Genomic DNA, 20,385 nt, shown 5'->3' with positions numbered 1-20,385 from the left:
TTGTTTTCTCTGTCTTTCCCTCCTCTCACAGGGTAGCATTCCTAACTACAGCATACTAAATGGTTGAACAATCAACAGGGAATGCACACACACAGATACACACACACACACACACCCCACCGACACCTACAGTCCCATCTCTCATGTGTAACATTGTGACATCAGCATTTCATAGCTCAAGGGAGGAGTACAGTGTGAAACTGAACATGAGTGACAGGCTTACTCGAGTCTCATCATCTGGGCAGAGCAGGTATCGAAATACATAATAACAGAGTACCTTTAATTGAGACCAGAAACCACAAAGACTTCATATTCACTCTGGAATAGGAGCATGGTTAAATGTTGTTGGAAATCCACTCCTCTGTGACATTATGTTCTACAAAACAGAGCTCCAGTGGAAATGAACACACTGGCTGTAGAGAGATTGTATTGACACTGGTTATGATAATGATAATATAATTCAGCATAAATACAAACAACCACTGAATCAATTTTGTTCAAAGATTTACAAGGGCATAGCAGACCTGTATCTTATACAGAGATGTATGAAATAAAGAAAGTATCCAAGCACTCACAGGTCTTTGCTTTTAGACACGCGGAGGTTCATCTTCTTACTGCTGCTCTTTTGCATGCACCTGCTACTGTCTTTCCGTTGAGACAGAGGAAGCTGTGGTTACCACATCGGCACGCTGCGAGGGTAACTGACAAGTCTGTGTCCCTGAGCTACAGTAAAAAAAACAAAACACACTGAGGCAGAAACACTGATCCCGACTGGTTCCGAGGTCATGAGCATCTAGTCAATGTTTAGCCCTACAGACAGATGACTGGTGGGTTCGCAGGACAAAGATAAGTGTGTGAGTAGGGGTAAATAGTTCCAGCATGGCTCCACAGACACTCACCCACTTGTTCCTGAAGAATAGCACCCACTGTCTCTGCAGGATGTTGCTCACACAGACACAGTGGTGATTTAAATTCATACTTTGGGGTGTAGGAGAGCAAGACAGGGACAGTTTATGGTATTTAATCAGTAGGCCACAGTGGATATAAATAGTGTATGGGGTATTCAGTGAAAATAGACAGCAAACTTAGGGGACTTTAGTAGTTCAATGTCGGTATCTTTTCATTAATGTGACGGCTGGAGCTGAAATGACAGGGTTTACTGACCTCAGTGTACTGAGTCTTTATCATTAGTGTGTTTATTTATGTTTGTGTACTTACTTTTGAGCAGCAGGGGGCAGAAGAGGCAAGCAAAACGTCACCCCTGACGTCGACCTAGCCGTACCAGTCACGTGACCACCGCGGAAGTCAACAAATCAGCAGACAGCGACATGAAACAACCGAAATCACTTTTGCTAACTTCTTCTGTCCCGTGTCATGTTTAACGTCAGCCTCGTGCGGTTTAGTCACGACTGCCTAAATGTAAGAGTGAGCTGTTACAAACATCACATGCGCTGAACTGTCGTGTTTATGTTAGTTTAGAGGGAAAAAAGGAACCCTTTCAAAATGCGGAATGACTCTCTGCTCTCCAGCATTAATGTGGTGCTGGTCATGGCCTACGGAAGCCTGGTGAGTCTTTTGTAGCCTTGTTATCGGTGACTTTGTTTGTTTTAACTGTGAAATAACTGAATTAAACTGAAACTTCACCAGAACTGTCATTTTTATGTCACCAAAACAACAATTACATTTTTTTAAATTAAACCAATTAACTAGTCATTCGCAGAGATTGTTTGTGATTAATTTGTCAAAGTTACTTTATGTCTCCTGGAAGTAACGAGTTTACCTATTCAAAATAAAATAAAGTGTCACAGAAATGGCTGTAAAAATAGTTAGGAATATTATTTAATGCACAAATGTGAATTGTCATCTTTTGAAATGTGTTTTCCTTATTGTAAATGAATGTTCTCCAGCTATGTCAGTGCTGCTGTTTGTTTAAAACGATAGAAAATCACACAAATGTTTGTTATGGTGGAGGCATAACAGAAACAGATATGCCCCATATTCAATTTTGAGTCCATAATTTGTTTCTGAAACACTTCTTATTTGTTTAGATTTAAGATCTAAGGTAGTTTTTAGATTTGAAGAATGGAACAAAATTAAGTTTAGTTGTGTTATATCATTAAAAGTGCAAAACTGAATTTAACTGTCGACTCTTCTCTAGATTTTTGTTTTGCTGTTTATCTTTGTCAAAAGACAAATTATGCGGTTCGCCGTGAAGTCTCGGAGAGGACCACACGTCCCCCTCGGCCACAATGCACCTAAAGTAAGACAGGCATCATAATCAAGTGTCTTGCTGTTTAAATATTGTTGTTGTTTTCTTTTACATGTATTGCTTGTTCTTTCTGGTCTTTTAATTTTAAAAATGTTTCTGTTACTAAGGAACTAAGACAACAAATTGAAGCCAAACTTTGCCAGGTCCAGAAAATCCACTTTGAGCCTCGTCTGCTGTCCCCAGATGATGACCGGCTAAAGCGGAGAGAGACTGGTCAGAGGAACACACACACACACACACACACACACACACACACACACACACACACACACACACACACACACACACTCTCTGTATTCCCTAGCCCCTTACCCTAACGCTAACCATTACAATTAAATGCCTAAGCCTAACACTGAAAACAGGTCTTAATGCTCATAAAGCTGGTCAAAATGTCCTCACAAAGATAGGTATGTCTGACAGTTGGTCCATACAGCCTATTTAAGAAGTGCACACGCACACACAGCCCTGGAACTACTCTTTACATGAGTTGTTTATTTGAACGTTGAAATGTTTTGTGTCTCAGGTTCCTATGACAACCTGTACAGGATGAAAGCCCTGGATGCCATCAGAGACACTGGTAAGCTTTCTTGTGAATGTTTAATTTAGTTTCTCCATGACAGCACTCTTGAATCCACGACCACAGCACAACCTGTGCTTTATGTCAAAAGATCTTCCTTTCCATGAGCTGGGTGGGACGTCCGCTGCTGTGACGGGGAAAAGATTTCGCACCTGGCTTCTGGAGCTACGGAATTCTCACTGCATGTTCCGAGACAGCCAAATCTCGCTCATTGACAAAGTGCTGGATGGGTACAGTAAAGCCCGCCATGGAGCTGAGGTCAGTACTTTTTGTTTACCGTTTATACAGTAATTGTGCTTTTACCTTCACTGATCTCAGACACCTGTGTCTTTGACTGTAGGCTTTTGGTGAAGCTGAGTTTTTAAACTACCAGGAAGCTCTCAATGAACTGGCCACTATGTAAGTCAACCCCCCTGGCTGTGCTCTCTTACAGCTTTCATTCTGAGCTAATCCCAGCATGGAATGTTAAATCCACACTGTGTCACTGTTTCAGTGTGAAGTCTCAAAGTAGCAGAAGCAGCAGCAGCAGCACTCTGATCCAGAACCACCAGTCTGCAGCCAAAGACCTGACCAGCACCACAGAGCCAGCGAGTTCCGCCTCCTCCCCTACCCAAACCACCTACCTCATATCTTCAATGCAGCAGCGTAGCAAGAGACCCAGGCACTTCCTCGAGCTGAAGAACTTTAAAGACAACTACAACACTCTGGACAGTACGCTCTAAAAATGTTTGACGCCTGACCAACGGAAAGATGAGGTGATTTAAGCACCTGTGGGCAGTAATGGAGTTACAGCCACTAGACAGATTTAGAACGCCTGTACAAAAACACAGCCTTTATACACTAACACACTTAATTGCCTGGTTTAGTGCTTATCAGACTACTGGCACTGCTCTTTACCTAAGTGTAGCTTAAGCATATATCCTGTTTTACAGCATGTGTTGCTATGCTTGGCAAGAAAAGTGACTGTAGTTATATATAGTCCCAAGTGTGGTTGAATTGACCAAAACATAAACAGAGCTATGCGGCTATGCAAATGCACCAGACAATCAGTATTTATTGCACAATGTAAAGGCCTATGCAGGTTTGTTGTGGTAACGTGACTGTATATTATCATGTTATCGTGTTACTCTTACTACTGATACGACTGTTAACGGTTCATGCTCCACACTGGGGGAAAAAAAAACACAGTTTATGTCAATGTATGTCTCCACTACTGTGAATTTGCCTTATTTTAAGCCTTAAATGTTTGTTTTACAGAAGCCATACTTGATTGATTGTGATGATGAAGTGCTCTTTTAAATTAATAATTTCTCTCAGTGCAATGTAATTTAACAGTATTCCAGTGCATAATGATTAAGAGGTGTAGCATCTGGGGTCGTTGTTCACTTAAAACTGCCTCTTTCACGTGGTATTCAGGGTTTTCATAGAGGCATTGTGATGCCTGAAGGATTTTTATTTTCTGTGTTGCCATCCTCATCAGTCGCCATTAAAATAAAACAGTGACATTCAGTGGTTTTGCCGTACTGTGTCCTTTCATGCAGTCAACGCGTCATAGAAACGTGCTTGCTATATTAAGAGTGTCCAGCAGATGGTGCTCCTTTCACTGCTAATCACTGCAAAACACAGATGACAGCATGTACAATAGATATTTTTTTATTTAATATAAATAAATACAAAGAAGAAAGTTGTTAGAAATCAAATCACAAATATGTACAAACAAGGTGACAGTGCACATACTGGCAGGGACCTGAAATGCTTTAGAAGAAATATTCAGAAAAAAACATGACACCTCTGAAACAGAAATATTCCGTCTGATTCCTCAGATAACATTAAGAGCCAAATTAGCGTTTGGGGATTAAAACTGCTCTTTTCAGCAGAGTGCAGGGTGTTGACCTTACACAGGCCACAGTCATTATTTACGCGCTTATGGTCATGTGACAGTGAGGATTCAGATCCTCAGGTTAATGATTTTTACGTCATGACAGCTTGGTTAGCTACATGTAAATCGATGCTACATTAGGATTATATAATATTATTATTATTATTACACACTTTTGCTAAAGTTTGCTAAAATTTGCCATCCTGCCCTTTGTACAACACATATTCAACACAATAAAAAAGACTTCAGGTCAAAAACGTGACAGATCAGGGCAGGACTAGGAAACAGTGGCATACTACGCTGCTGTATTATGTGTAAAACCTTCAAAGTACATCAAGTGTATCCGTACACTTAAATCATCTATGTTAAATCTGGTATTTACTATTCACATACACAAGTACAGAGCAGAGCCCAGTGTACACACACCAAACATAAACCTTCAAGAGTGTTTGTGCTTAGTGCTGTAGTTGCAGGTCAAGAAGCTCAGCTCTCCAAACATTGCTGCTGCTGTTTGGTTTCAGTCTGTCGTGAAAAAGGTTTGGTGGTTCTGTTTTCTTAATCCCCGAAATGTGTGTTTCTGCTGCATAGCCACTTCATGACTTAATCTCGATGACTTTGATGAAAGGAAGTGGTTTGTTAGATGAGGTGGACAGCTTGATTGGTTTACTGTGACAATAGAGAGAAAGAAACAGCCAATTTTAGGTGAGTGAATTTCATGAGTTTCAATTTGAGATCAAGATTTGATCAATCCAAATATTTCAGGACATGAAAATGTTTGCTTCTGACAAAAATTACCTGTAGACAATCTGGGGGTTGCGCTCTGATGAAAGGTAGGAATTTGACCTCTGTTCTCCGAGGAAGTATTCCATCTGGTCATGCATCTCCCGGTTCTGCAAACACAGGAGTTACAGTATCACAGGTCAGTTCACATGAGTTTACGAAGACTGAAATTTAAATGGACAAACTGACAGTGGCTAAATCTGCTTTCTCCTGTGCCTCAATTCCATTTAACCTTGACCTTTAATCTGAAATCCCACTGAGATGCCATGAACGGCCAAGACAGTGAGCAGCTCCTACCTCAGCCTCCAAGAATGCCACTTTCTCCTCCAGCTCTTTGATCACCCGGTCTCTCTCCTGGATCACCATGCGAGAGTTCTGGAGCTGCAGAAGAACAAACACAAGTTCAAACAGTGAGCGAAATCCTGCACAAATATGCTCACGGAGACAAAGTTGTTTGCTTTAGTCTCGCACATGTGTGCCTCACCTGTTCAATCATGTGTCTGACTTTCCTCTGTTGGCTTTTCAGCATGTCATCCAGATGGTGGATCTTCTCTTTGAGAATAGCCACCTCCTTCTCCAACTGTTCAGCCCTAAAAAAAAGTCCACGCAGACATTTAATGTACAGGACACATGCGATGAGTTATGTAATTGATGGAGAAATGATTTATTAACTAACCTCTGGTCTCCTTTCCGACCAGTCTCTCTGATGTTACGCAGCTCGCACATTTCTTCCTCGCGGTTGCGGATTGCGTCCCGCAGCATTGCACTCTCCTGCTCCATCCCTCCCAACAACCTTTGCAACTCCTCGATGCGATGGTCTTTTTTCTCGCTGTCTTCCTCTATGGTCTTCAATATATCCTCCTGGCTGCTCAAACGCTCCCTCAGCCTGGTGCCTTCAGTCTGGAGTTGACACGAGAATCAAGTTTGTTTTATAAATCGGGCCAAAAATTATAATGACACATAAAGCGTGTGGAAAAACATGCTGGTGTGCATCTCACCTGCAGCCTCTCCTTCTCCTCTTGGTGTTTCTTCTCAGCTTCCTGCATCTGTGCATACAGGCGCTTACTGACCTCCCTGAGCTTCGTCCTCTCTGCTTCATCTTCTGCTTCCTGATAGAGAAGGAGTACGATGTTTAGTGAAAATAATGATTTGATAGCCAGAGACACTTTTCTCATGAGGTCATATCAAAACTTGTTTTGCTCAGGCTCTGTGGGTTTGGCTGTTGAGAACAGGCGTGTCAGAGTGCGTCAATGGAGCAGCTGGGTCATGAGTTTGTTTTGTTCCATGTGTCTGCAACACTTCGGCGAGTGACCCAGAGCGTGAGTCACAGATAAATGCTGTAATTATTTCAAAAGTCGGTGTCAGCTTTGTTGTGCTCGATTCACAATTTCAATGACATGCGAACCTGTAATGGCGTCTAATCGCGCACTGCTCAAAAACAGAAGCAAAACTATTAAAAGGATGAAGCATCTGTGGAATGCTGGGAACAATGAGGTGGGTCTGAACACAATAACACATGCAGACTGAGGAACAATGTGTGCTGAACAGCCTTCTCACACATTTTCATAGACCCTGGGGTGCAGTAAAGATACAGTCTATGTTCCAACTCTAATGTTTTCCCTCTGTTTTAGCCTGCATTACTTCACAGTTTGTTTCTCTCTTTGGATTCAGTCCTTCTACACATTTTTGGCCACTTTATTAGGTACATAATGGAGGCAAGACGACCACTACCAGGTGTGGTATTCCACGGCTGTAGCACATCTGCTTCACGGTTCAATGTCTTGTGTGTGTTCAGAGATGGTCTTCTGCTGTTATTTGAGCGACTGTTACGTTGCCTTTCTATCATTTTGAACCAGTTTAGCCATTGTCCTCTAACCTCTGGCATCAACAGGGCGGACAAATGCCACTCACTGGATATTTTCTCTTTTTCTGACCATTCTCTATCAAGACTAGATGGTTGTGCATAAAATGATCAGTACTTTCTGAAATACTCAGACCAGTCTTGCACCAAAAACATCAAAACTTTTAACTTTAAATAACTTTTCCTTCCTGATGTGATCTTGATCATAGCTACATGCCATAATGCACTGAGTGTGTGTGTGATGGACTGATTCGATATTTGTCTCAACAAGCAGCTGAACAGGTGTACCTAATAAAGTGGTGACTACATAACAGGCATGTCCCACACACACAGTATTGTCCAGGGAAACAAATCACAGTGGACTGCAGCTAGGATCCCAGAGGTTTGACTCGTTCATTGCTTTGACAAACTGCAAACAGAGGTCCACATGAGAGACGGCTCACCTGTGCGTCCACTTTAGCTTCTCCCTTGTGCGTAGACGAGGAACTCTTTCTGAAGGGAATACCCACTTTCCACCCATTCGTGTGGGGCTGGGGGAGAGAAGGAGGACGTGAGCCAGGAAGGAGTGAAAGAGAGGTGGAGGAAATACCACTAAGCATACAGGATGTAAGGTTAACAATGGTAAAGCCCGAACATAGTGGCCTAAAATAAACCTACCTTGTTTTTGGCTGCCATCTGCTCCCTCAGTGTCTTCAGGCAATACCTCACCTACGTGGAATACAGAAGAAATAGTGAGTCAAAGAGATAATTATTATCATGTTTTCTTTTTTAGAATAATTACATTACATGATGCAAATACAGACCTCCTGTATCTGTGAAACCTCGTCTGACAGCATCTTCAGACTCTGCTGGTGTTTCTGCTGCTCTTGTTTGCGAGCCTCTAGATAGACCTGGAGCAGAGAGACACATGGATATTAACCACAAATCAAAAAAGGACTAATTCACAGTTTGTCTCTACAGTAGAAACGATCCGTTCAACTCACCTTGATTACTTCAACCTGCTCCTCCTTCGATTTGACTGGTTCTGGTGTCACGGCAGGTCTGTCACTTCCCCGCTGCACCACTGCAAACGCTCGTCCGACTGGCTGGAAATTGGACAAAAGAGAGATTTCAGTGTTTCATGGGCTGTTTTGCATGAGCAAAGGTTATATTTCCAAACATCCTGCGCCAACTTGAACGTGGGCAAAGTCACAGTGTTTTCCTCACCCTAGAATGGGACCTGATCCATGTTTGTGATCAATATTGCAACAGAGCACTTCCAGAGGAACATTCAGTTCAACAAACCGTTATGAAACCTCAGCTGCGAAATGTCGGACACAAACGACGTCACTGAACGAATAACCCCTTTAAGATTAAATATTCTCGGAATAAAATGCTTCTCTCGGTGGCCTCCTCAGCTTATTATTCCCGTGCGTTTCTCCAGACTGTGAAACTTCATAATCATGAGGAAGATGCGTTTCAGTCATAATCACTGTGGAGACTAAACCCATAAAAAAAAACCCATAAACTAAACCCATCTGGTGCTTCTTTGGAAGCAGTAAACAGACTCGTCGACACCATAAACAGCAAGAGGGAGGGAGGGGAGGGGAGGGGAGAGGGAGGGGAGAGGGAGGGGCATGCAGAAGAAGGTGGGGAGGTGTTATGTAACTCCTCACCTCTGGCGTTGGTGGTGCTGGTTTTGGCTAAACAATGGTCTAATGTCTTTAAATAAGTTAGACGGCACTAATGAAAAGCGGATGGCAGCTATGGCAAGTTTACAAACCACTGCCATCTCTATACAGTTTATACATAACATTCAGGGCTAAAGGTTTTAGGTAGACAATATATAATTGCACTTTTTCTGACATATTGAGATCGTGATTTGAGTTGTGGTATGAGTCAAGCTAAAGAACAATACTTACTGTTTTTAATGAGCGTTACCTCATGGGATACTATACGAATGAGCTACTAGACTCTAATGTGAGGAAGACAACGTACAACAAATGTTTTTTTTTTTTATCTGGCATAAAACATAGAACCAGCCAAAAACAAAACAATGAAATGGCAGCGTCTGCTCTGGCATTATTCCCTGAGAAAGTTACATTATAAGTAACGCATTATTGTCAGTGAAGTCTTTAAACATATAACACTGTGCAATGTCGTTTCAAAAATGATACGAGTAAGCATATGTATGTTACCTAAATCGTGTATTTGAAGTACACAAATAAATATTATTCCATGTAACTTTCCAATGCTACTTCATCTCCGACTGTTGGGATATTCCTGGTGTTCCAGAGTGTGACCTAAGTCCTTACCTTATCCCTGTACTGCTCCGCACTCTGAGCTGCCTGGTCTTGAAGCGTGAGCCGCAGTCGTCTGCACCTCTCCTGAAAAAGGCAAGGAAGAAAGAGGAATATGAAGTGAATCCACAAAGAGACCGTTATGGGATGGAGAGACTGACTGAGGAGTAGAGGGGAAAAACGAGGAGGAGAGACTGAGTCATACTCACTGAGCGAAACAGAGACAGAGGGAGGGGAGGCAGCAGCCAGTAAAAAGACTGTTACAATCGTCAGAGAGAAAGCTGAAGTTTTCCCCAACTGCACACAGACAGATTGTTTTATTTAAAATGTGTGCTGTGGACGTCAGAGGGACTTAGAAGGAAATCCTCAGACACTCTCAGCCAATTGTAACTGCTGGCTGCATTTCTGGGAAAGTGGGCAGAAGTTGTAATGTCCAGCAAGACAGAACATTTCCAACGCAACAAAACTTTGCAGAAGCCATCAACAGTCTGGCATGCAAACAGTGTAACAGGGCGGAGCAAGTCAGATCATTAATAAATGCATAGATACACACACACAAACCTTGGAAATCTGTCTTTAGCTTACAGAAGAGAGGCCATTTCAGCAGGAGAAGTGTCTGGTGTGTGTCTTTCAGCACAGTGAACCCCTTATAAGAGATACCCAGTGAGCGCGGATCCACGGACAAGTATGCGGATGTGAGGGAGGAGGTCAAACGCATTATGCAACTCATTCCAGTCCAACACAAATTCTGTTTACTTCCCGGAATCCTGGTGTTTAGTGAATGACATGAAACAGGCAACAAGAAGAAATGTCTGCAATGTTTGTGCTGATAAACAACCTTAGTTACCGTACCTCGCTGGCCTTCGCCAAACATTTGCTTGTTTATGGATCGTAGCCACGGCATGTAACATGTTTATTGCTGTTTGTGTGATTGTAGATGGGATAAGCTGCAAATGAATTACTGGGATCCTGGGATCAGTAAAGTATACACACACATAATCAGCCTGACTGATCATATGAGGAGTAATGTGTGGAATTTAGCATGTTTTAGCATGTATGTGTATATATATGTGCATAAAAAAACAAACAGAACCTCATTTCTGAGGAACTGGTTAACTTAAGGGCTAATATTTGAATAGTGGTTAGTGGTTAGATTAAATTTAGGGTTAAGCATTAACGGTTTGTGGTTAGGGTGAGGAATGGACTGTCTGTGTTTATATACTGTAGCGCTTTTCTAATCTTGATGACACTCAAAGCTGCTACTGTAGTGTACAGTATACGTATATATATATATATATATATATATACACACACACACACACACACACACACACACACACACACATATATATACACATACATACATACATACATATGTATATATATATATAAATATATATATATATACATATACGCAGCACGTGTTCTACCATGCATCTTTCAAACCCACTCACATGTGGCGAGGAGCATCATAGGGTTAAGTGTCTTGCCCAAGGACATTGCGGAGTTGAACTCACAACCTTCATGTTGAAAGACGACTCGACTTAATACTGAGCTACAGTCGTACAGTAAAGGTTTGGTCAGGCTTTACATATTAATGTATATCAATGTTGTATCTTTGTGTGTGGGTACTTTATTTTAGTAAACAACTCATAATCGATGTGGCTGAGGATGTGGGTATTTTATTTTGGTAAACAACTCATAATCAATGTGGCTGAGGGTGTGGGTATTTTATTTTGGTAAACAACTCATTATCAATGTGGCTGAGGGTGTGGGTATTTTATTTTGGTAAACAACTGATAATCAATCTGATTTTGATGAATAACACAAACTCCAGTTCCTGTTTAGTCCGCCACAGTCTGTTCAGTGTCTGTTGTGAAGCTTTCACATGTCATATCACATCATGAGCAGAAGCTCGAATCATGTGATATGATCAGAAGATCAAGAACAGCAACTATTTAGACCTCGATGTGAGACTGTTATTGTACACTGCTGATTCTAAAATAAAGAATTCACTTTTCAACTTCAATGTTTTTGCCATTCAACGTGAATGAAGGCCGTTCTACTGTGTCTGATGTGGAGAAAGCCCTGGCCTTCATGTTAGCCAGACAGAGGAAATGTAAGGCTTATTGCCCTGATAAAGAGTGGGGAGGTTATAAAAAAAATAAAAAGGGTTCCATCCACAACAGATGGATTGCATTTATGGTCCACTGGGAATACAATCACAGAAGGGAGAGCAGAGAGGGATGTATTGAACTGTGAGGCGCAGATGAGATAAGAAAAAGAAAGTAAGCAGGCAAAGGAAATAGCCTAATAGTTTGGGTGGGGGTCCAACTATGACAAACGGGAGTCACAGAAATGAAAGCAAAAAAATTCCCCTCTTGTTCAACATGCCTTCCTCTCAGATTACACACACCTGAAAGCTCAGATAGGGAACAGAGAACAAGAGACGGAAAAGAGAGGAGGGGGTGAGAAAAAAAAAGGAGAACAGTAAGGGGTTTGTTAAGGAGGAATCCATCATGATACAACCTCTTTGGCCCTTCATGGACAACCAAACAAAGACAGCTAATCCTCGCTCTGCCATCAACTATTTACACGCTGCTCTCTCTGCCTTACTCTTATATTCTCACACACACACGGACACACACGGACACACAATGGCGTCTGTACCACCTGCTAAAGCCAACTTGTAAGACTAGACTTCCTGGGAACACAAACAAAGGAACCAGTTGGATGTGCTCATGGACAGTGACGCATGTATGCACAGACACACAGACACAAACAGGCGGGATAACGCACACAAAGATGGACGTCGCACCCCCGAGGTACACACACACAAACACACACAGACACTACCTTTTAAAACGAAGCAGAAATCTGAAACTAAGCACACAGCAAAACTGCAGCCACGCTGCTGGGCACAGCGACAATGGGCACAAAAGATCACGGGGGATGACCAATCAGAGAGGCTCACAGGGCCTGAAGACGCTTTTGTTTTGGACTCTGGCATCAGGAGGCCTGTAAATCATCCGTGTTAAATGTGCCGAGGGGTGACTGCTCCCTGAGAATGTTACTGAACAGCCAGACCTCCTTAATCTGGGACAAGAAAACAAAACAAAAAATCTCCCCCAGAGCTGTGTGTGGCTTTAAATAACTACCTGATATTAAGTTGCACAGGTTCTCAACGTGTAACAGGTAAAAGAGCCTTACATATTAAAACATCCTCTTGTTGTGCCTCACAGGCTGGTGCACTGTGTGTGTGTGTGTGTGTGTATTTCATCCACCACATGGAAATCACACTGTGTCTATAATGCACTGCTTTCTCACACCTGCTGCACAGATGACACTTTTTTCCAAGTGCATTATAAAACCTCGGCCTTTGACACAGACACAACAGGTGTAAGAATTAAAGAGTTCTGTTATGGTAGTGGTCTGGACATGTGATTACACTGCCCAACTATAGTGCAACAATAGGTTCATTTATCAATGAAAAGTCAAGATTGGGTAAAATGAAAGAGTAATGCAAAAGTGTGTCCTTGTTTTTCTTTGTTATTTACCATATATTGTATAGAAATGTGGAATGTTGCGTAGTTTAATGTATTCCCCCTCCTTTAACACATACAGATTAACTGACTCACTCCTCGCCTTTGAGGTCGTCTGTGTAAACGTAAAGGTTAAGCTAAAGGTTTGGTAAACTGTGTCGAGCGGAGGTGTGAAGTAAAGGGTTGTTAAAGTGTCTGTGTTCATCATCATCACGGCGTCAGACGATAAAGCAGACGACTTGTCCAGGAACAAGGATCTATGACGTGAGTAACGACGTGTGTTTTTCTCTGCTCTGTGATCCAGGTGTGCTCCAGCTGTGCTCCAGCTGTGCTGCAGTCTTTTCCTCCACAGAGACACGACTAGATGCCATGCTTGGTAAATTCCCAGCCAGTGATGTCACACACTCCTGACAGAGATGGTGACGGAGAATGAGGAAAGATAGAGGGAATGTGTCACTCAATGCAGGGAAACTAAACATCTTTGTGGCATAATTTAATAAAAAAGAAAAAGTGCCTCGACAGCCAACAAGCAATTACCACCAATGGTACATTGCCGTGGGAATATACACAATGCCTTACGGACATCCTGGGGGTGTGTCTTTACATAATGCATTTCATCTTCTTATGTGTTGTTGAGTCAAAGTTATGATTAATTTTTATATGGTAGTGGTATAAAGTAGCAATAATTGTGCAGAAGTCACAAAATAGACCTCTTTTCTTTTTTGTTCATAAAAATGAGCCGAGCGAAACCGAATTATATAGTTAGTGAAAATGTATTTCTTTTTTTTTTTTTTTTTTAAATCGGATTGTCTATGTTGTGCTGAAGGATAAAGGACACTGTATATACTGTACATTTTAACATAGCAATGGAAAAAAACAGCAGCCTCAATGCTCTGTGTTCCGAGGGTGAACAGCCAGTGGTGGCTAAATCTTCTTATCAGTAAACATACTTTCAAACAATAAAAAGAAAACAACACAACCCCTGAAGGCCTCACTCTGCACATCCCTTCTCCACATGTAGGCTACAGTATCTTTACAGCTCTGGTTATGACCACTGCTTTTCTTTCAGCCCTGCACAGTGATAATGCAAAACACCTCATCTGACTTTCCAGCTATGTAAATAGTGTGGGTGACTAAGTGACTACTGGCTATGACTCTGTCAAAGATGATCCTGGGCTCTGTTCTGTTTGAAGCAGAAAATGTCCTTTCAGGTCCACGTTATACAACAAATGAAACACACGCTGAACAAACAGGGACTTCCTTGAATCGCTCCGCGACACATTCTTCCCCACGATTAATCGCTTTATTAGGGGTGTGAGTGGTGCTGCCCTTTGTACACGCTGAGCAGCTCCACGACAGACACCGATATTCACGCGTGGCACGTTGAAACACGAGTTGGCTCTCACTTTCTGCCCTGACCACACCTGAGGCATTTTTAAAAAAATACAAGAACCATGTGTTCTCCATGAAGGAAACCCCGTTGTCTGGCGTGTGATTGGTGGACAGCTCTGCTGCTGCTGCTGATAAGGTGAAAGTGTCATACTGCCCTGTAGCCTCATAAACCACAGTGCAAGCGAGATAACAGCTTTCAGGGAAGGATAATGATTAAGCCATCAGTGCTGCAGACAGGCGAGAAGGTGACATGAGCATCGGCCTGAGGATGCGGCGCAAGTCAAGCGAGACGTGTGCCGTTTAATCCTGTTCAGACTAAACTTTACACTCACAGGTGGTGCACGACGAGCAGAGCTTTTACGTGTAACCGCCTGTCACGACTGCACCAGTAAGCCTGTGAGTGATGCCAGCAGCAGGCACCTGTGACAAGCACACAACTCTTTATGTTGGGCCTTAATACTTTAATTAGCACACGTCCAAATACCTAAGAGTAAATACTCCACTTAAAGCAGATCAACAAGGTCAGTTCTACAGCGAGAGATCTGACAATCTGACAGAACAGAATACTGTGTTTTTATGACTTTGTCAGGACATGAAGCCACACAGAAGAAGTGGAAGATCAAAATAAGATTTAGATGGTATTAAAGAGGGTTCAGAATACACTGAATAGGACACGGAGGATTTAAACCATCTGTTTCATGTGTGTGAGACATCTGTGACATAATCACATCAATAAATAAATGTTTTTTTTTTTTAATCTATCCTCCAAAACAGAGCAGTCATGTCAACAAGGAACTGAAAATGATTGTGACTGAAAAGGAAACAACAAATCCACAAATGAAAAGCATTGAATGAATGAAATTACATATTAATCAGTGATTCTGATTAACTGATTAATCGATTTGTCAAGTTCTTTTCATAACTGCCGAACAAAGAAAGTCATTGAGATTTCGAGGTTTGGGAATTAAACAACGACCAACTACACTTATTCTCTCCTTCTTTTTTTTTTTTTTTTTACAAACCAAACAACTAGGCGATTAATCAAGGAAATAGTCGACAGGTTAATAAATTATGAAAGTAAGTGTCAAGTGCTGCAAGTGGTAGCTCCTCTGAACAATGCCTTTACAAATTATGTTTTATCATTATTATTATTATTATCATCATTATTATTTTTCTTTTAACACACACAGCTGGTTTTAATCGAACAGTGATATCGAATATAACTCACCCCATAGTCTTGGTTTCTGATGTCCTCAAAGGTGCACAGACTCCTCGTCACTCCGTTCATCTTTGCGACAACACAACAGCACGCCGCGCGCGTCAAATACAAATAAATAAGTGAATAATAAAATAAAGAAAGAAGTGAATAAAACGGAAGAAGAGTTCCTCCAGACGCTGGTGATGACCGTCGACTGACCCACAGACCGGTGAATGTGTGTGTGTGTTGTGTTTCTGCCTCCTCTCTTTCACTCAGAACACTGTGTGACACCTTTTCTCACCACGTCACTGTGGGAGTGTAAAACCAGTGGAACCTCCCACAGACACACACACACACACACACACACACACACCGAGAGACAAGGACAGCCAAATAGGGAACTGAGCCCTGAACTGAGGGAATAGCTGTGATGGGAGGAGCAGCAGGTCAGAGCAGGATAACGTGCAGAAACTTTACATCATCCTCACAGTCACATGAGAGTGGAACATGAGTTACGTTAAGAGAATACAATGTCCCCAGAGAGAGAGGATACTGAATATTAAAGTCACTGAGGAGTCATAGTTCACTTTGATTTAACCACGATTCTTTTTTTTTTTTTTAAAGGGACACAAAGTATCTTAGCAGAAAATGACTTTGGTAGAAGATGAACTTAAGTAAAAGTCTTAAAGTATATGACATTTACTGTACTTAAGTACATTTAAGACGTGGAGGAGTTAGGTTCAAATGTCCACTTTTCTGTTCTCAAATGAAATAAAAGTGGTGGGGGTCGGGGCAGGGGTGCAGAAAACGTTAAAGTGTATTTCAAATGCGTCAAAAATGCACGGTCAACGCAGTAAGAAGTGAAATAAACGCAGGATCAGCTGCTCAGTGGACTAAGTTTCCCTTAACTGACGAATCAGAGGCTGAGAATCGGACGCCAACTTAAGCGTCATATTCTTCTATAAGTGCATAATTGCTTTAAAATGATTATTTATTTCTGTAGCTTTAGAATAACCATTTTATATGTACTTTAGGTAAGGCTTCCATCCTGGCCATCATGCCTGAACAAACAATGTGGAAGCTTAATATGCAAACAAGGTCAGGGTCAGGGTCATTTTGTTCGTCTCCCTTGGGAGAAATGTGGCGTGGTCGAAGGGCAAACACCGCACAGAGCAACGATAATAATAGAAAAATGAATAACAGAGGAAAGAACAAAGAAGCACAATAAAAGAAGAGAACACAAAAACACAGGTGCTCATAGTGCAAATAATACAGTTCCTCATAATGAGATGTGCAAATAGCAACTTCTCTTCTTTGTGCAAGGAGACGCAACCCACACACAAACACACACACATCATACACTCACCTCTGTCTGTTTAAGAGTTTAACTGGAAGAGTGTTTGTGCAGGTATGAGGAAGCCTATATCTAATCCCTCAGAGCATATTCAGGATATCCGCCCAGATGCTTATGCACATCTTACATCTTCTTTAAATGCATGGAAAATTGGATTGTTACACCTGAAATGAAAATGAAATCAGGGCCACACGTTTCACAGTTTAAGGCCCAAAAAACTGAGCAGGAACAACTATTTTCATGCTTTTTCTGTCTGACCATTTCAGTGGCACAGCACAGGCCAACAGTCACATGGATCCAAGCCAATATTTGTGTTGTATGTTTTTCCATTTTCGTTCTATAGATGCATAAAGCTTATAAACCACAGCTGAGGGGGCCAAATGACCTTCTCATGATGCCTCAGTTGGATAATGGCTGATGAAATCCAGCGACAGTGACTGCACCGCTCAGTTTACCAATACATTATTAATTGAAAATCGTGACACAACAGAATGAACCCGTTTAAGATTACAAGAATGTGGAAAGCAGGTTTGTAAATCCAGTGATAGCAGGATCCATTTCATCTGAATTAATAAGAAGCTGCTAACATGTGGACGCCTTTTGCCTTAGATTAATAATCCACTTAAATGTTTCGGTCGAAGATACCTCACTGTGTTGTGGTTAATTATTTAGCATTTAGTGGCTTGGCGAGTTATGAAACATGTGGTCAAGTACATTCAGATCAATAAAAGTGTTAGTGTTGACAAATTACAGTATGTAACGTCAATGAAACCTGGGGAAAACAAACAAACAAACAAACATAAGCATTATTGTTGCACAGAAGAAGCCACACACAAAATCAGGAAGGTTGTGGGTTTGATTTCCAGCTCCGCTAGTCTACATGAAGATGTGTCCTTGGGCAAGATCATAAATGGTCTAAAATGACTGTATCAGACTCAAGTTTGTGATATTGTGTCAGTATAGGACACATAGAAGAGGTATCGTCCCATTCCAAGCAAAACACTGTAGTGTAAAGCAGCTTTGAGTGGTCATCAAAACTAGAAAAGCACTTTAATATTAAAGACCATTAAAGAAATACACAAAAAAAGAGGCTGAGTTTAGCAGGAGCTGTTTCAGGCAGGCACAGACCTAAAATTGGATCAAGACGTTAATGGCATTAATGGCCGTTGAGGAGCAAACAACAGCTCGTGGAGGTGACGCTAAGTGAGTCTGAAACATGAGCAGGGATGAAATGTTCCCGCCTTACACTGATCATGTGTGAAAGAAAATAAAAGTCATGTCAAAATGCAGTGGATCTTTCACAGCAATTAATCCTCAACCAGGAATGTAGCTGATGATCACATCCGAGCAAATTGTGTGTTAATGGTTGATTAATTATCAAGAATGAAGCTCTCCCACATCACATGCTCGGAACACTAACATACCTACACCTCAACACGGCGTGTCATCACGAGTCTAAGAAATGACACGGGCCATAATTATGTGTTAACATCGCACGGCTGACCACACACAGTCAGACAGACAGACAGACAGACAGTCAGACAGACAGACAGACTGATCCAGAGCTCAGACGGTTTGCATGTTTGCATACATCCACACCTGACACTGGCAAGTGAGTCAGAACCCACCCGATCACCATCAGTCTCACTCTGATGTAACTGTAATGGTTTTCTTATGAGGTTATCTTGTGTGAAAATAGTGTTAGAAGTGACTGTAGACAATGGTTGAAAGTGGCATTGACACATGCTGGTAATTGGTAACATGGCTGCCAGCGGGGATAGAAGGGAAACTAGATTTTAGCCCAGTAAATCCTCGCATAATAAAATTCATACCTGATGACATTTTAAGAATGTTTGTCACCTTTTCTCACAATTAGAAATAGCCCTTTCTGACTGGAAACAGGAGTTGTTGATGTACTTAGAGTTTATTATCTGGTGAGTCAAATGTTTGAAAAACTTCATTCACAAACTTACCAAACAAGCAGCAGCAGCAGGTGTTGATTTTCTCCATGGACTTTGGTGCAGTAGAGTTAGTGGTGACGTCATACTACTACACCTGAAAACACCTGAACTATTCCTTTAACTTGATTGAATTATAACCAAAGGGCCAAAGAAAATGAAAAGGTCTTATTGATTTCCTTGTTTCAACGCAGGTCAGCCGTCGTGTCGTAGACAAAACAACACAATCACTTGCTTGAGGATCTTAACAAACACCACGCAGCCTATTAAAAATACTATTTTGTTGTTATCAGTCAGTTGTATAAAACTGTCCAATAAAAAGTTTAAAAGAAGCAGGCAAAGGTCATGTGTTGGTCATGTGGAAGCTGAAGGTGATGATGAGTGCAGTAATGTGACAGAATCACCTCTGTGCTAGTAACATGACCATTCTTTCTGGAAAACAATGATGACACTTTGCACTAATTTTAGTCACATAATCTAGTTTGTCATTTGTTCTTCCTCCCTGATTACCAACCTCGTCTTACTCACAGTTAAGGCCCTTGTGTTGGGATTTGCTTTTTCACGACACAGTTCCAGCCCGGCTCGACTCAGCACTTTTATCTTTTGCTTGGTACCCGATCCTTTTTTTTTTAGTACCTACTCTGATGAGGTTCCATGCGAGCTGAGCCGATACGATATGTGACGTGGACACACACATAGGCACGATAGTAATGGAAAATGAAGCAAACCGTGTTGAGTAGAGCCGTGCCGTGCCCTGTCGGGACTGTAAAGATGAAAAGTGCTGTTGTTTCCTCATGATTGCAGAACAGTTCTTCTCCATGTGAATCAAGTTGATTAAAGTTCATTTTAAAATATTGTTATTTTTCTTATGACCAACCATAATTAAATTCAGTAAACTTTTTAAAGGTAATTCTCAGTTTTTTTTGTTTTTATTTGATTTAAGGGGCTTTTGTTGATATCTATGTAAGAATTTCATAGACAAATTGAAGTTAAACTTAAGACTTTTGGTACACTGAGCTGAGTATTTCTAAATTCCGGCCCGACAGAAATGTGGATATTTATAGCACTGACGTGTTGAAATGAAGACAGTCTCTGCTCCACTCCTTTTGTTTTGTCCAAATTAATGCACTTAAACTACCCAGAAACACATTAGTCATCGTATATGTTAACGTTCGTCTTCCCACATGCGGATCACCTGGAAACACATGGACACATTTTCACGCCTGCGGTTACGCTGCATACTTTGTGAACAACAGCAACAATGCTGTAATAGCAAACACGGCATGATTTCAAAAC

General features: G+C 41.5%; 2 protein-coding genes across 3 annotated transcripts; one reads left to right on the top strand and one right to left on the bottom strand.

Annotated features, from left to right (window-relative positions):
- The first annotated feature begins 1,263 nt into the window (after positions 1–1,263).
- On the top strand, positions 1,264–4,355 carry c13h1orf43 (chromosome 13 C1orf43 homolog). Of its 2 annotated transcripts, none has more exons than XM_058647346.1 (7): positions 1,264–1,566; positions 2,191–2,260; positions 2,377–2,482; positions 2,793–2,846; positions 2,938–3,104; positions 3,187–3,245; positions 3,340–4,355. In XM_058647346.1, exons 2-7 carry the CDS (start codon positions 2,198–2,200, stop codon positions 3,566–3,568), a joined length of 678 nt encoding a protein of 225 aa, XP_058503329.1. In that variant the 5' UTR covers positions 1,264–1,566; positions 2,191–2,197; the 3' UTR covers positions 3,569–4,355. The 2 variants fall into 2 exon arrangements, with proteins under 2 accessions (XP_058503329.1, XP_058503327.1); XM_058647344.1 differs by having other exon boundaries at positions 2,159–2,260.
- Positions 4,356–4,483: 128 nt separating this feature from the next.
- On the bottom strand, positions 4,484–16,040 carry tuft1a (tuftelin 1a). Its single transcript, XM_058647343.1, has 12 exons — positions 15,808–16,040; positions 9,661–9,732; positions 8,350–8,451; positions 8,170–8,256; positions 8,024–8,074; positions 7,810–7,896; positions 6,504–6,614; positions 6,182–6,405; positions 5,990–6,095; positions 5,803–5,886; positions 5,521–5,615; positions 4,484–5,391 (listed from the first exon to the last, which is right to left on the bottom strand). The coding sequence occupies exons 1-12, from the start codon at positions 15,865–15,867 to the stop codon at positions 5,319–5,321; spliced, it is 1,152 nt and encodes a 383-aa protein (XP_058503326.1). The 5' UTR covers positions 15,868–16,040; the 3' UTR covers positions 4,484–5,318.
- Between the last annotated feature and the right edge of the window lie 4,345 nt (positions 16,041–20,385).

The sequence above is a fragment of the Solea solea genome, chromosome 13, assembly GCF_958295425.1.
Source record: "Solea solea chromosome 13, fSolSol10.1, whole genome shotgun sequence".
NCBI classification, from domain to species: domain Eukaryota; kingdom Metazoa; phylum Chordata; class Actinopteri; order Pleuronectiformes; family Soleidae; genus Solea; species Solea solea.
Note: the sequence above shows the minus strand (reverse complement) of the source record. Positions and strands in the feature narration are given on the sequence as shown.

Bases quoted from the DNA above. Each gene is read 5' to 3' on its own strand.
- c13h1orf43 (XM_058647344.1), top strand. From the start codon at position 1,504: ATGCGGAATGACTCTCTGCTCTCCAGCATTAATGTGGTGCTGGTCATG. The intron at 2,483-2,792 runs GTCAGAGGAACA...TTTGTGTCTCAG, and splicing joins GCTAAAGCGGAGAGAGACTG to GTTCCTATGACAACCTGTAC. The intron at 3,246-3,339 runs GTAAGTCAACCC...TCACTGTTTCAG, and splicing joins CTCAATGAACTGGCCACTAT to TGTGAAGTCTCAAAGTAGCA.
- tuft1a (XM_058647343.1), bottom strand. From the start codon at position 15,867: ATGAACGGAGTGACGAGGAGTCTGTGCACCTTTGAGGACATCAGAAAC. The intron at 7,897-8,023 runs GTAGGTTTATTT...TCTCTCCCCCAG, and splicing joins AGATGGCAGCCAAAAACAAG to CCCCACACGAATGGGTGGAA. The intron at 5,887-5,989 runs GTGAGGCACACA...GTTCTTCTGCAG, and splicing joins TCAGACACATGATTGAACAG to CTCCAGAACTCTCGCATGGT.